General features: G+C 37.3%; 1 protein-coding gene across 2 annotated transcripts in view; it reads left to right on the top strand.

Moving 5' to 3' along the window:
• Positions 1-15,394, top strand: part of STAU2 (staufen double-stranded RNA binding protein 2) — a 230,467-nt gene that overhangs the window by 71,512 nt on the left and 143,561 nt on the right. For both annotated transcript variants that reach the window (XM_019549301.1, XM_019549293.1), the window contains exons 8-9: positions 6,418-6,630; positions 11,079-11,216. In XM_019549301.1, coding sequence (XP_019404846.1) covers positions 6,418-6,630; positions 11,079-11,216 — 351 coding nt within the window. The remainder of the gene's footprint in view (positions 1-6,417; positions 6,631-11,078; positions 11,217-15,394) is intronic.

Here is a 15,394-nt window from a genome sequence, read left to right as displayed (position 1 = left end):
AGGAGTTGGGTAGTCCTGATGGGTTTAATTGATCTCACCTGGTTAAAAGCTGTACACAGTTCTTATACTCTTTATCCCACCATCAGGGCAGAGTTGGTCTCTCAAAAATGGGTTATGGACCTGCTTGATATTTCCCCTCTGGCTATGGAGAAAGGATGCCAGTGTTCCTCACCAACTTGTGCAGATCATTTGCCTAAAGGGATTAATGTTAGATTTTTTTTTTTTAATTTAATAAAGCTGTAGATATTTTCCTTATTGGCAAAATGCCCATTTCTTCCTGTGTCTTCATTTGCATCAGCATATGTAAATACATTGATAGTTTGGTATTTTCTAAATTTTAAACAGTCATGGATAATAGACAATTTTCCATTGTTTCATTTTACCTTTTTTCCCCCTCCAGTAATCTTAAAGCTAGTACTCATTTACTCTCACTGATATCTTTCAAAATGCAGCCTGTGTACTCCTTGTTAACTGAAACAATGGTATCCTTTTACTAATACTGAACTCCTGTTTTACATTTGTCAGTTTGATTCATTAAACTGAACTATATTCATCTCTGATATAAGTAGACCTCAATGGTGCTACACCAGGCATGAATTTAGCCCGTTGTGTTTTCCTTTGCTGGACTCATCATTTAAATAAGCATGACAGAAAGGAGGAAATGTATAAACTGTCATTGCTAATCAAATTTTCTGGTACAATTAGCCATAATTTAGTCCATAAGATGAGTCTTGAAACTCATGGAGCATTTTAATATACTGGTATACTAAAGTGGTTAGTGTTTGTGGATTGAATTCCATTGTAAATCTCTGTGTTGGTTTTATAGCACAAATGGTTTAAATCATGTTGAACAGAAAAGATCTGAAAACGGTTAGTCTGAATTTCTCTGGAGTCTACCAGAAATGATTTTAGATTCCTTTTCAAAAAAGAAATCTTAACCTAAATTTAATATTGGGTCCAATCCTAAGACCTCTGAAGTTGATGAGAATCTTTCCATTTAATCTTCTTGTTGAACTCTAACAAAGGTAAATATTATACTGGCCATTATGTACCACATATAACTAAAAGATTAAAAAAATAAGAAGCTATGCAAATATACTTAGTACTTTTTAAGATGAATTTTTTTTCTGAACTTAATTTATTTCTTAAGCAAGTAATTTTACTCCTCATTTTATCAACATTATTAATTATATTTTCTATCTATATTGTACTGTATATGAATACTATCTACAATATCTATGGTATAGTATTGTCAGTATCATGACTGCAAACCTTTAAAAGGCAAGAAATTAAAAGGTTATGGGTCCTTTTGTAATTTCAGTTCAGGTGTATTGCACCACCTCTGTGTGTTTACATTAGTCATAAAGCACACATGCATACATTGTAAAACATTTAAAAGTAAATGCCACAGGTGTGCAGCCCATGAGCATTGTTATGAGGAATTCACTGTTTGACTGTCCAAAATTATAATCAGCCTTGGAACTTTTCCTCATACTGTAGTTTTTTCTGTTTAAAAAAGAAGAGAGAAAACCTTTTAGAAACTTGATGTATGTATTCTTTGATTATAACCTTCTGAGTCTATGGACTTTGCACATTACAACCTGGGCTGCATTGGAGGGGCTGGTCCTTGGTTTAGATGTCTAAGAGGAAAAATAACCTTCTGTGAATCAGAATTTCTGGCTCACTGTCTTCTGTATGCCACTCCAGAAGGAGAATTGCTTAGAAATTAGTGAGATCCTCTACCTTATCATGCTAGAAATTCACAGTTGAACTATGAACAACCTTTATGCATGGATGCATGAGAGGACACTGTATCCCCAAATATAGTCTCTGTCCACTGTTAAATGCAAGCAGTAAAACCCTGATTTCAATGAAGTCGGTGTAAAAAGTACATGGACTTTATTGGGACTAGGATTTTGCTCAGGATTCTCCTCTTCTTTATATTATCATCATCACACTTCAAATGCTTAGTGTAGAGAAGAGTCAGGGCTATATCTACATTACCAAGCTCTAGGTTGGGTGTGTGCTGTATCCTATTTAGGGAATGCAGCAGCAAGCATGCTCACGCTCCATGTGCTGGCAAGACCAAAGGGATGTACAGACATTCAAATGTACAGACATTCAAAAGCCCAAAGCAAAATCAATCTAAGTTGCACAGTTTTCTGTAAGAAATGTAGTTTAGATCAGTAGTGAACAGAACACACATTTGCCCTTTGGTGCAGGGTGGCAAATCTTCAACTGCGTTCTGCCATTTTTTAAACCAGTCTGTGTGTGCCGAACTTCTATTTACTTCAAGAGTAAATTGGATGCTTATCTTGCTGGGATCCTATGACCCCAGCTGACTTCCTGCCCTTTGGGCAGGGGGCTGGACTCAATGATCTCCCGAGGTCCCTTCCAGCCCTAATGTCTATGAATCTATTCTGTTACAGGTACAGACCAGTTTTTGATCACTTACATTGGTAAAAATGCAATGTCTGTACTCTTGCATAGAGGTGTTGTGCTCACAGCCTCCCAGGACTCTTGTTTGGGCAGAGCAGCCTCACCTTCTCCCAGACTAGTACATTAAAAGCACAATGGAGCCCTCAATTTGTGAAATACTGGAGCAGGTCAGTTTTAAGCAAGATGACAATTATAATGGTTTTGAGATCCTTACCTTGACACAGAGTCAGGATAGTCCTAAATTAAAGAAAAAATCCCTTCCTGGCAGACTTCTTTACTGCCATACACTTTTTCCTGTTCTGGGAAAATTTGGATATAGTTCTCTATTAACCTCCATTTTGTGTCTTTTTATTGATGTTTATTATATTTGCTGTGTAAAATTGCTACAAAAGGAGGTTTAAACAAGAAATACAAGCCTAAAGAGACCTGATTACAGTGTAACTGCAAAACTAAATAATGCAGAGGACATGACCTTCATAGCAAAGAACTTTAATACAAAACAGGTTGAAATAATATTAAGCTTTAGAATTTAAACCCATAAAAACCACCGCAATTGAGCTAAGACTGCTGGTAACACCTTAACCTCAGTTCCCTTATGCTTAGGAATCGCCCAATAGCAAATGGTTTTGCTACTGCAGATCACTAAATATATGCATTTATTTTGATTTTGAAAATATTAGCTAATGTCAAATATTGAATAGTAATAGCTTCTATCAGACACTTTAGAGTTCTCTTATAAGCAAATAAAAAAGCAAAAATACTAAATTAAATATTTGTTTCCTCCCCCAGTGATCGCAAGAACTGAACTCTGGCCCAGATACAAAGCTCATATAACGGTCATATATCTAATTATAAAGCATTTATTGTTTTGATTAAATGTAAACAGATAGCTGTATTGAATTGCTCCATCTGTAGCACCAGTTTTTGTCAGTAAAATGTTGTCGTTTTCTTGGGAAAAAAAATCTGATGGATGTGGTAAGTAGAATATAGAAGAGGGCAGTTGAAAAGATGCAGAAGCATCTTAGACACAGACTTTCTTTGCTTCTATAGCTTCACAGTAATGTAAATGCTGGCTGCGTTCAGATGAGCGCAGTCATGCACCACATACCACACATTCTGTTGTTCTCCATGCTGCAAGGGAGTAGTGTAGCGGGAAAGCCAGAGGTCAAAAAAAAGCGGAGTGATGCATGAGGCGGCAGCATGCGCCACTCAAAGCAAGAGCCTGGCCGGCTGGAGTCATGCCTCACTGCTGGCCTGGCTTCATGCAACAACGGGATCACTGCCGTTGCAGGTAAGGTTGCTGAGACCAGGCCAGTGCTGGCCACAGGTTCCCCTACCTGACCCAGGGTAGCTTGCTTCACATGAGTGCACAGACGTTCCCTGGGGACAAGTAGCAGTGGCTCAAGGTGTGCTGCCACTAGTTGTACCCGGATAATCAAACATTCATGCACATCTGGGTACGACCGTTGTGGTTGAGAATGGTTTCAAACAGGCATTCTTATCATTCAGGTTGAGTTTGTTTGGAAAGATATTTTTAAGTTGAGGTCTGCATAACTGATTGGGTTTTTTTCTAGTAGAGCTCTAGACAGAACAGGACTTACGAGTTATGGTAGATCTCTTGTTAAGTTTTATCATCACTAATTGAGATGGATCAAAATTCTGGAGACTAAAATCATTAGTTATTCAAAATAATATGTGATCTCTCCAGGCAAAAGTTATGACTCTGGTAAGCTAGGAGTGGTAAAGTTCATGCTGTTTGTGTCTGTGGATAAACAAAGAAATTCAGCTTTTCAGGCTTGAAATTCAGCATCTTGCACAAATAGTACATCCTTCAAATAATCATGATTCTTAAAGGAGGAAACATTTTTGAGTTATGAGTTTGACTTGTAACTGATTTGATATAAATACCATTTAGCATGGGTGGTAAATAGTAGTAGTAGTTTTTACAGCTTTCACCAAAAGACTATGCTAAAATGAACAAAAAGAAATAATATTTATATAACTTACAATTTTTGCTAAAAACATACAGCAAGACGATCCATTCTACCAATTTATGCAAAATTAAACCAGAAAATAGTATCTGATGTTGGAAAAGAAATGATAAAATGAAGCAGTGGATAATAAAACAAAATGGGAAAATGTTATTTGATTTTGGCCCTTATTCTTTGAGCGCATAAGACAAATGTATGTAAAAAGAATATGTGGTCCAAACTGTTATTAGAGAGAAGCCTGTTTGTTTTTTCTTTGTTAGCCCAAAGAAATTTAAAATTATTATTTTAAATTTCCCATTAATGGAGAGATCCATTTTCCTCTTATTTCTTCAGAGAACAAACAAAACAACAAATAGTGATTTATGTCATCTATCTCCTTGTTCCAACAAGAGCATTTTGTACCCAAACATTTTGTAACAACCTGCCCATGACAACCACAGATCTCATTAGTAGGGGAGTGCATTGCACAGCGGCTCCTTTAATTTTTCTTTTTTCACCATGCACACCCCGAGCACTGATTGGTGAAGGGAGACCCCCACTGCTTGCTGCTGATCAGTCAGGTAGCAAAAAATATGGTTTTAAATATGCTTCAATTTTCCCCTCCTAGTCAGCAGCCAGCAGTGGGGCCACCAGGGCCCCTTGGCCAATCAGCAATGGGAGGCAAAAACTATGGCATGTTTAAAACTGTTTGTTTTGCCTCCTGGCTCATCAGGAGGAAGTAGCAGGACTGCCAGGGTCCCTCTGCCAATCAATGGTGGGAGTTGGGTGCATGGCAATCATACGGCCAATCGCATGCATGGCTCTGCTGTCAGCAGCTCACGGAGCCACATGTGCGTACACATGGCAGCATGGGGTGGTGGATGGCAGCGGCCGCCACATGCAAGCTCCCCCCCGCTTCCACCTGGCTGGGCAACACCTGTGCAGCCTGCAGAGGAGACCCGCTGCCCTCTCTCTCTCTCTCTCTCCTCCTCCCCCTTCCTTGTTGTAGAATTAGATAGAGATAAAACCTACCTTAAAAAGTAGTTGGAGATCTTGTTGGTTTTGGGATGGACTATGGGTCAGCATCCCAACATTCGGCTGCATGCAATAAAATGGATTCTACCTTGGATCTATAGACCTTGATTGTTTCCAGAACTACTCTTTTTCCCATCTTATTGTAAAAAGAACTCTGCCCAAAACTCAGTTTGCTTTAATATTTACATTTTCAATGTGCTTCTTCCAACTCAGATTTTTGCTAAAATAGATTCCAAGGTATTTACAGGAAGACGCCATCTCTAGTTTCTTTTTCTGTAAAAAAACCAAACTTTTTTTCTCCTTTCATTCCCAAAAATCAATACCTTCATATTAACTGTGGTGATTTCCAAACTGTTTGAAGTGCAGTACTTCTGAAAAGCATCTAGTAACCTGGGATTATGACATTATTAATGTGGCATCTGCATAAAGCAAGATGGAGCTAGAGTCATGCAAAATCATGGGAGTCATTAATCATGGAATTAATAAACTGTTAGCACCTGTCTTTGTATCATTTGAGAATAAACTAAAAAATTGGGTGGCATATAAAGAGCAGTAGAATAGGCAGATTTGGTGGGGTCTGATTATCAACAAAAGTACTTTTACTAAGTTAAGTAGTTAAATTGGAAAAATACTTGATTTATTTTTATTATGCATTGTGGTGGTGTTTTGTTAGCCCTGTATTTTAAAGTAGTTAAAACATTTGCTTTGAAGCAGTAAATGCATTGTTCAGATTTTTCTTCTTCGGTTAATCCTAGTTCTAATGCCGTCAAACATGAACATCCCCATCCATGTCAGTCTTTATTCTCTGCAGGCCTGTCTACCTAACTGTCATTTGCAGGAAGGAAGGTTGTTGTTTTGTTCAGTAAAAGAATCTCAGTAATATATTTCAATTGGTTGGGTATGAAACACAGTAAAAGGTGGGGACCTGTGTTGCATTATGTCATTTGACTTGATATAACCTTTTGTTCAATAGGTGATTAAGGAAAGTGGACCTCCACATATGAAGAGCTTTGTTACTCGAGTCACAGTAGGAGAATTCTCTGCAGAAGGAGAAGGAAACAGTAAGAAACTCTCAAAAAAACGAGCTGCAATGGCTGTCCTACAAGAACTTAAAAAACTCCCTCCTCTTCCTGTGATTGAAAAGCCAAAACTTTACTTTAAAAAACGTCCTAAAACAATATTAAAGGTAAGTGTCTGTGTATATTGCAAATAGTAATGCTCTCTTATGACAATTTATGATTCTTATGGAATCCCTACCTCTTCCTTGTCTATACCATTACTTGTGTAGCTTTAATTTTAGTGTAGTCCAGCTTGTTGGTATTTTCCAGACCCCACCAGATGGCTGTAATTTGTCATTATTTCATTTGTGACCACCAAAAAAAATTACTTGTAACCATAAAAATTATCAAATGTGTTTACTCTAAAGATTTTGTCCATTTGGGATCTGATCCTGCATTCATTAGGAGTTTTGCTATTAGATTCAGTGGTGCAGGTTCAGATTCTTAAACTAGCTGCTGAGGAATGGTAGACAGAAAAATATATGCGCTCATGCTAAAATTCTTATGTTTTAATTTATGTCCTCTGATAGTAGATTTCTATATAATAATCAAGCATTACAAAGACTAATTGTTAATGATAGATGTAGTTAGCCATATTATTCTGAAGTCGAGCAGAAGGCAGTGTATATTTGCACCCTGTAGAGTAACCGAGAGATGCATAAGCTATTCATCAGCTGCTGCTTTTGAAATCTTATGCATCTCTAATTAAATTAGCCTAGAAGGTGCAAATCTACCCTGCCTCTACTTTTAATAAAAAAGTAGTCTTTTATTAATCTATTTAAATTATTTTAAATAAAATATGTAAAATATATATTATAAACACTAAGTATGTTAAATTTCATAACATTTATAAACTTTTAAAAATATACATATTTTATGTAAGTGTAACATTTTAAATTTTATAAGATTATAAAAAATGTATATTTTTTATGTATGTTCAATCTCTAACTATATCATTACCAATTTTAAGTAATACTACAAGTTAGGAATATAATTTATGTAGCTGTGGCACAAGCATGTTTTTGTTTATGTATCATACAGTATATTTAGATGGATTCTGTAAGGAAGTGATGTAGAGCTATAACTGCAATAAGCAAAACATGCCAGTGAAGCCACATTCCCTTTTACCACTACTAACCAAAAGGACACATACAGCTTCTAAGTTTCTTGTGTCATTAGTTTTAGCTTTTTCTTTTATTTTTGCCTATGTTATTCTGTTAAGTGTTTTTAATGATGTCCAGTGCTGATAAAAAAAACATGTCCAGCTATTTCAAGCTTAATTCTTAATGCACTGTTGTCTACGAATGAACATGAGTAAAGTCCCTTTGTGTGTGAGGAAAGCTGTGTCAACCGCAGCTACAGCATCTGCCCTAAGATAGTGCAGTAACTTGTCAGTATCCACTTAGGAAGTATGGTTCTGTTTGATTTGAACAGCTCCAGAATATTCTATAAATTCATCCATTCTACTAACTTGAAAATCTCTTTAAAATATTGTAAGGTCAAATGCACACCATCTGTGCCTTTGGAAGTTAGGACCCTTTGTCAGTTCTGTCACCACAAATGAGATTCAGTCACTAGGTCCCCACATTTTCCATCTGTTTGATTGGTTAGGTAAGGATAGCACTTTAGAAAAGGTCCAAAGGTCTGTTTCTGTCACCATCAAACAGACCCTTAAATATACATGTAGAAAAGCTACTTAATTGCCTATACATTTGCCTTTAGCTAGGGTAGGATTGGTAATATGCCGATTCATAAAAATCAGTGATCAAGGCCATAAAAGCATGATGAGTTTGAACTATCCCTCCATTAAAATGTGCCCTGGGTCAGAAGATATTAATATGCTTTGCAATACATTAATGAAGCTTTCGTCAGAGCCTCTAGATTCCTGTGAGCTCAAGTTTCTCAAATGGAGCTGTTTATTCCTGATGGCAGTAGATTTATTACTGCCTCTAGGATTCAGTCAGTTCACAGTGACTAGCCCTGGTTTGTGTAGTTATCCTAAATTCTTTCTCAACATGCACCTAACTGGAATAATCAGCCCTATATGTGATCTAACAATGGCATTCATGTGCTGTTCTCTATATACATTTATATAGAGAAATACTGTTTAGCCTCAGCACAATATGAAAAATAAACTTAGACTGTTAGTACATCAAACTAGAATGGGTTTTGCCAGGGGCCCAACCCTTCCATACGTTACTTCCTTTTTGGGGGTATCAGTTAATCTGTTTGGACACAATTTTCTACTGCTTGACATTCTGGGTAGTATTAACACCCGTGCAAATGTGTAAATGCTACTGTTTTGCTTTCTAGCATTTCACATCCATTTTGCACTAGTGTAAACCACAGTAGAGAACCAGACCCTTTCCATTTGCTGCTACAGAGCACACACCTGCTTTTACATTTAGACACGGTGGCCCTCAAGACTTTGGAACTGCAAGATCAATGTTATATGCAGGATAGTTTCTTTCCAGAATATTGGTTTAGGATATTTAAAGGTCAGTGTTTAATCTGTGCTTCCCTTGAAAACAAATCTTTGGCCATTTTTTCAGAATTTGGTGAAAGCAAAGAAAAATACACTTTCCTGTTTTAATTAACTCTGTCCATACTTTGGTTAGGTTTGGTTGGCTTTTGGATAGGGTGGTGGTTTGAAGACTCGTCAAGTCAAATTTCAGTGAGGACTAATGATTTGGCAGGTGGGGGTGGAGAGTCAAGTGCTTTCGGTATGGCTGTTTGGAAACAGCAGATCAAGCATGCAACATACAAAAAATCCCTTTAGCCTACAGTTGCAGGAAATAATGGAGCTGCCATCTTGTCAGAGTTTATAAAGCATACTGACTGAATAAGGAGATGGCATTGGAGAGCTTGCAAGCTGCACAAAGTATATATTCAAATTCTTTAAATTTTCAAGGAAGCCCAAGCAAATTAGAATCCAGACTCTCATTGAGATTCAGTTGGGAAATGGGTGTCTGACTCTTTTAGGTTTCTTGGAAATTCCCAGGGAAAAAAAGCAAAAACTATAGTAATACAGCATAAAGTTTGCAAGATCCAGTATCAGAAAGCCAGCAGATTCTAAATTATATTGACTCTGACTCCAACTATCCTGTGTAGCAGGTTCTGCCCAGGCTCATTCTGGACAGTTTCAGTGATATGGTGCCTTTTCTCTGCTATAGTTTTCATTGTTTCTAGCTCCAGTGCAAGTAATTATTGGATACTGGTGATAAATGATAAATCCAAGTAGAAGCAGATATTATCAAGTCAAAACAACCTTGATATTTAATATTTTTGAGTGCCAGATCATGTAGCCTTAAAAATGCATTTAATTTTCCTGCTTCTTTTAATGTAGTATATGGATATCAGTGCACCCAGGAAATGTCAAAATCATGTCCACTCCATATTTACAAAGTATGGATTTAGCACCAGTACTTTTGAAACTGCTGTAGGGTATCATAGCCTGCACTCATACTTTTTATAGCACACTCCACTTCTTGCCTTTTCCTGGTTCCCTGACCACACAGCTGTAATGAAAACTGGCCTTATGCATGACATTTCCCTAATTCTTTTACCTATAGATTTTCAAGCAACTTTAACATACATACTATGGAGGAATTCACTGTACAGCTCTGATAACACAATACCCGTCTTTTCCTCCCTTTTTTGGTCTTCCTCTTATGTATATTCTCTCTCTGTCTCACTCACACATGCACACACACATGCATACCATTATTTTTAATAGGTGTCTGCTTTGAATAAGCATTTTCTTTACAAAAAAATTTTAGAAAGGACATTTAGAAGCTACAACAGAGAAAACAGGACTCTCATCTTTCACACTTCAGCTTTGTACGCAGCCTTGGAGAAGTCAGTCTTTCCATTCCTTCACTTATCTCATTGGTTGAAGAAGAGAACACCAACAATAAATCTTAGTAGAGTTTGTTGTGAGGATTCGTGTCTGTAAACATTTGAGATCTTTAGTCAGATGGCTGTCAGTGCAAAGGCCTTTTGACTTCCCAGGGTTCCTCTCTACCTTTTCTAGTGTAACTACATGACCCTATATTTTTAAGGGATGTATCTTAGGAGCTATGGAAGGCTTACACTATAGCAGATATGTTTTTGTTTCACTGAGTGAAAAGGACTGGAATGCAGAGGGTTGTGCAAAGGCACCCTGCAGCCCATTGTACACCACAGAGCTAAGCTTCATAGTGGCATATTCTGTGAGAAAGGGCAGAAGGTGTGGAATTGGGGGCGGAAACAGGACCACCATCTTGCAGTTTCACTGGCCTATAGAAGTAGGAGGTTGGCAGTTTACATCTACAAGATGCAGCCATTTTCTTCAGTAGGAACCAGGCAGCAGCTCCATGCCACTTTTCTGAAGTTGAGCATGAGACTGAGCATCCCCTGTCATATGACCAGATGACTGAATGTACTTGGTTTCTTCAACTATCCTCTCTTCTCTAATATTTCATCTTGAGAGAACAGCATGGGAAAATAACTTTTTAAAACAAGATGTGACACAAACCTGTTTGACATGTGCTGAAATATGTACATAAATAACTTATCCATTTTTAACTTGTTTTAGACTGGACCAGAATATGGTCAAGGAATGAACCCCATTAGCCGCCTGGCTCAGATCCAACAGGCCAAAAAAGAGAAGGAGCCAGAGTATATTCTTCTTTCAGAGAGAGGGATGCCTCGTCGCCGAGAGTTTGTTATGCAGGTATTATTGGTTTTCATGTTGGAAGATAATGACCTTATTTTATTAGGGCAAGCACAAGAAAAGAAGGGTGGAATATTAAGTTGATCCATATGACATTAGTTAGGATCTCTACCATACATGCAGTTCTACAGCAAGAGTACAATATTTTCTCTCTTTTATTTTTTGAAAAAGATTATTTGAACTTCTCTTTTCTCTTGGTGAAATAAATGGTAGTTAGATTTGTGATTCCTTTCTAAAATGATAGGTGATATCCATCTGGTGTGTTGTGTGTTTTGCTTTTTGGATTTTGCCATCCTTACTTCACTTGTTTTTATGTATTTATAAAGTTTTATTGTTTGTTTCATCAATATGCTGCTTATTATTTGTCTTTGTTTCTGCTATGCTGTTCTAATGAAAGGCAGAAAACTTTGTAGTTACTGAGGGATCAGAGACTGTAGTACCAAAAAGTGTTTGATCAAGGAACATGGTTGACATTCTTGCAAAAAGAGGCTCTGATCAGATTTTCACAGTTACTCTGAATTTGGTCATATCTGAAATATCCATTCTCAATGTTTGATTCTATTTGAAGGCTTTTTCAAAGCAGAAAAATACAGAAACAGTTAATAATTATTCTTCCTTTCTCTCCTAAATGGAAGGGGTATTTTTAAAGGTTTACAATTGATATTTTGGCATGTAACTCAGTAACAGGAAGATTAGGAATTGGAAAGGAAGACATAGCTCATTAAATGTGTTTTTTTATTTTTGTTTTTTTAACTAAACTTAAATTCCATCTTCATGTTGGTCTATGTTGCTCAATTAAATCTTTATCTTCTTGAAACTCAGTGGCTATTTTGGCAACATTTTCTGTATCCTAATTCTCGCTAAACCATTTTTCTCTCTCCCCAATATCCTTATTTCAGAGTTTCCCTGATGCCCTTAGAACTGCGGTTTCAACTTTTTCTTACTCTAAGGATTTGAAAGGGAGGATTCCTATTACAGACTCTCTCTTCTCAGACCTCCAGCTTTGATATGGAGTTTGCAGTTAGAGGTGGTTTTGTGGGCAATCAGAAAGTGTGGACCACAGATAGTGTGGGCCATAGACCATATTTAAGAGTATATGGCCTTTGGATTTCCATTACAGGCAACCCAAATAGTTTATGAGTAAAAAAAATTGTCTTTGGAGAAGAAAATATTTTTAAAATAGAGTATGTAATATTGCCTTATATAAGAAACACGGCTCTTGTGAAAGGGCAAGTCAAAGTTATTCCTTAAGCAACCTTTTTATGGGTGTTCATAAATATTGTAGCCTAAATATAGGCCTTTTCACCCTGTTTTTAAATTTTTTTTTCAAGATAAATTTGTATTTCTTTTTTCTTCCTCTGGAAGTCCTTGTGGTTTCATTATGACATGCAAAAAAACTTATCAAAGTAAAATGCCTTTTGTATAAACTACTTAAACAGTGTTTTCATTTGATTTAATTGAATGTGGAAGTAAAATGTCCAGAGATAATATGTTCATTTTTATCTGTCACACAAAGAGCAAGTTTAGATGTGATGAAATAGATCCAATTACTTGTTCTGACCGCTACATAAACAGAAGAAAACCTCTGATGACATTAGTCAGTGTTCTGTTCCCAAAGTTAATTTCGGAAAGCTTTCTCTTTGTAGTCAGACCTTTAATCCTTGATAAAGGTTATAATAATAGCTAAACCAGTTTTACAGGTCTAAGAAATAGCAGCACATTGATTTATTGTGCGCTATGTGATAAATTGCCATTTTGTCTTGGCTCATTAAAGTTCTTTAATTTTGTTACATATAAGCTCATTGTGATTTGGTTGTTTTCTAACCATGACTGTAAAAAAAAAAAAAAGCCTGCTTTTATTTCAAAATTACTTAATATTTCTGTTCTCCATAATTGTGATTCTTGTTACTTAATCATGTGTTCCTTTATTTTACCAAAAGTATTTATATCATTTGCTTATTTCTATAGGTATAGTAGCTAAACTATACAAAACAAAATGGGATAATTCAGCCTTTTTAGTAAACTGTATGTATATTAAACTAATTGTTTTCCTGTTATTTATTTAATTATTACTTATCTTAACCCCCCTTTGAGATTTTAGAATTTAAAGCAACCCAGAAGATTTGAAACTTTTGACCTCTGAGGTTTCTCTTATTTGGATTGTCTTGTGAAGTAGACTACTATTGCTTTGCCATTACAGACTTTTTTGGAGGCATACATAATTTTTTTAAAGAGTATCTGGCAAAAGAGGGTAAATTCACCAAATAAGGTGAAGATATTGAAGTATTAGGAGTGATCCATGGATGAACAAGGATGACAATGATAATATCATAAACCAGGACCATGCAACTGTGCAGTTTATAAATGGCAACAAAACTCAAAGAATAAATTACAGCTTTATATTTTTTGGGGGGCCATCTGTTGTTTATAATATGTCTGTTTATTTCTAAGTTGTAAGCTCCTCCACTAGTATATGTGGGGGCTTCCTGGTTGTCAGAAACCTTTATATAATACAAAGCACAATTCCAACAAGAACTCAAACCTTCCAAACAATTTTTTTTGAAGACAGCGTCCAAGGGCCTAGACACAATGCTGAAGAGGAAGGACAAGAATATGTCCTCCCCACGTTCCCCTACCTTCCTCTCCCAGCAATTTCCACCCCTAGTTTTGCTTGCTCTATTGTTGAGGAAGACAACGAATGGAAAGTGTCTTCTTCCTTCCCTGGAAACATGCTACACACTCTTTAAATCTGTTTTTAAAATCCTGGATCCAACTGTTCTCTGTCCCCTGATGATACCAGGGGATTGCTGCTATTAGCAGAGCCTGCATTCAGGGACAAGGAAGTGGGGACACTGTAGCAGTTCCTCCTCCTGATGTCAGGCAAGAAAATATAAGATCAGGGGTGGGGGGAGGAATTCATGCTGTACCGAATGGGGTAAAGGGAGGCGCCCAAAAGGCACAAAGTCTGGGAACACAAGGGCAAGGCCTTTCAAGAGAATACAGCTCTGTGTGTAAACAGATGCAGACACACAAGCAAGCACACACTTCTGTGGTGTGAATATAGGACACGTAGTTTCTTGGAGAGAGCCTTTTCAGGAGTAAAAGAAGCAAGCTTATGTGTGGAAGGAACTCTGTGCCACTCCCTTAAGTTGTGGTTAGGAAGTGACTCCAATGGTTCTTTCCTAGCTTTGTGTTGGTTGTATCCATGACCTTAGGTGCTGAATCCATGGGTGCTCTGGGGCTCAAGCACCCACAAGCCGTGTGTGGCTGCTTACAGACATTAAAAATACAAACAAACAAACAAAATGAGCTTTGCTGCAAGAAGCAGTGTGTTACTTCAACCCAGCTCTGCAGTGTCTGTAAAGATCTGGCGCTTCAACGGGGCTTTTTGAAGCTTTTAGATAAAGCTGATTCAATCAGCTATTAGATAAAAGTGCCAAATAATCCCCACTAAAGCAGCCAATCTTTGCAGACGCTGTAGAGCTGGGTTGAAGTAATGTGCTGCCTCTTTTGGGCATGTGTGAGGCCTGGCATGAGAATGTGCTGAGTTTAAATAGAGCACCTTTTTTGGCTTTTATTTTTTTAAATGTCTGCAAGCACCCACTGGCAAAAAACAAAGTTGGCACCTAGGTGTGGCCCAACAGGCTGATTGATTGAGATATATATCTCAATCAATCAGCCTGTTGGGCCACACCTAGGTGCCAACTTTGTTTTTTGCCAGTGGGTGCTTGCAGACATTTAAAAAAATAAAAGCCAAAAAAGGTGCTCTATTTAAACTCAGCACATTCTCATGCCAGGCCTCACACATGCCCAAAAGAGGCAGCACATTACTTCAACCCAGCTCTACAGCGTCTGCAAAGATTGGCTGCTTTAGTGGGGATTATTTGGCACTTTTATCTAATAGCTGATTGAATCAGCTTTATCTAAAAGCTTCAAAAAGCCCCGTTGAAGCGCCAGATCTTTACAGACACTGCAGAGCTGGGTTGAAGTAACACACTGCTTCTTGCAGCAAAGCTCATTTTGTTTGTTTGTTTGTATTTTTAATGTCTGTAAGCAGCCACACACGGCTTGTGGGTGCTTGAGCCCCAGAGCACCCATGGATTCAGCACCTAAGGTCATGGATACAACCAACACAAAGCTAGGAAAGAACCATTGGAGTCACTTCCTAACCACAACTT

Source organism: Crocodylus porosus, unplaced genomic scaffold, assembly GCF_001723895.1.
Source record: "Crocodylus porosus isolate Cpor-Errol unplaced genomic scaffold, CroPor_comp1, whole genome shotgun sequence".
Classification (NCBI taxonomy): Eukaryota; Metazoa; Chordata; order Crocodylia; family Crocodylidae; genus Crocodylus; species Crocodylus porosus.
This window is presented reverse-complemented; position numbering and strand designations above follow the sequence as displayed.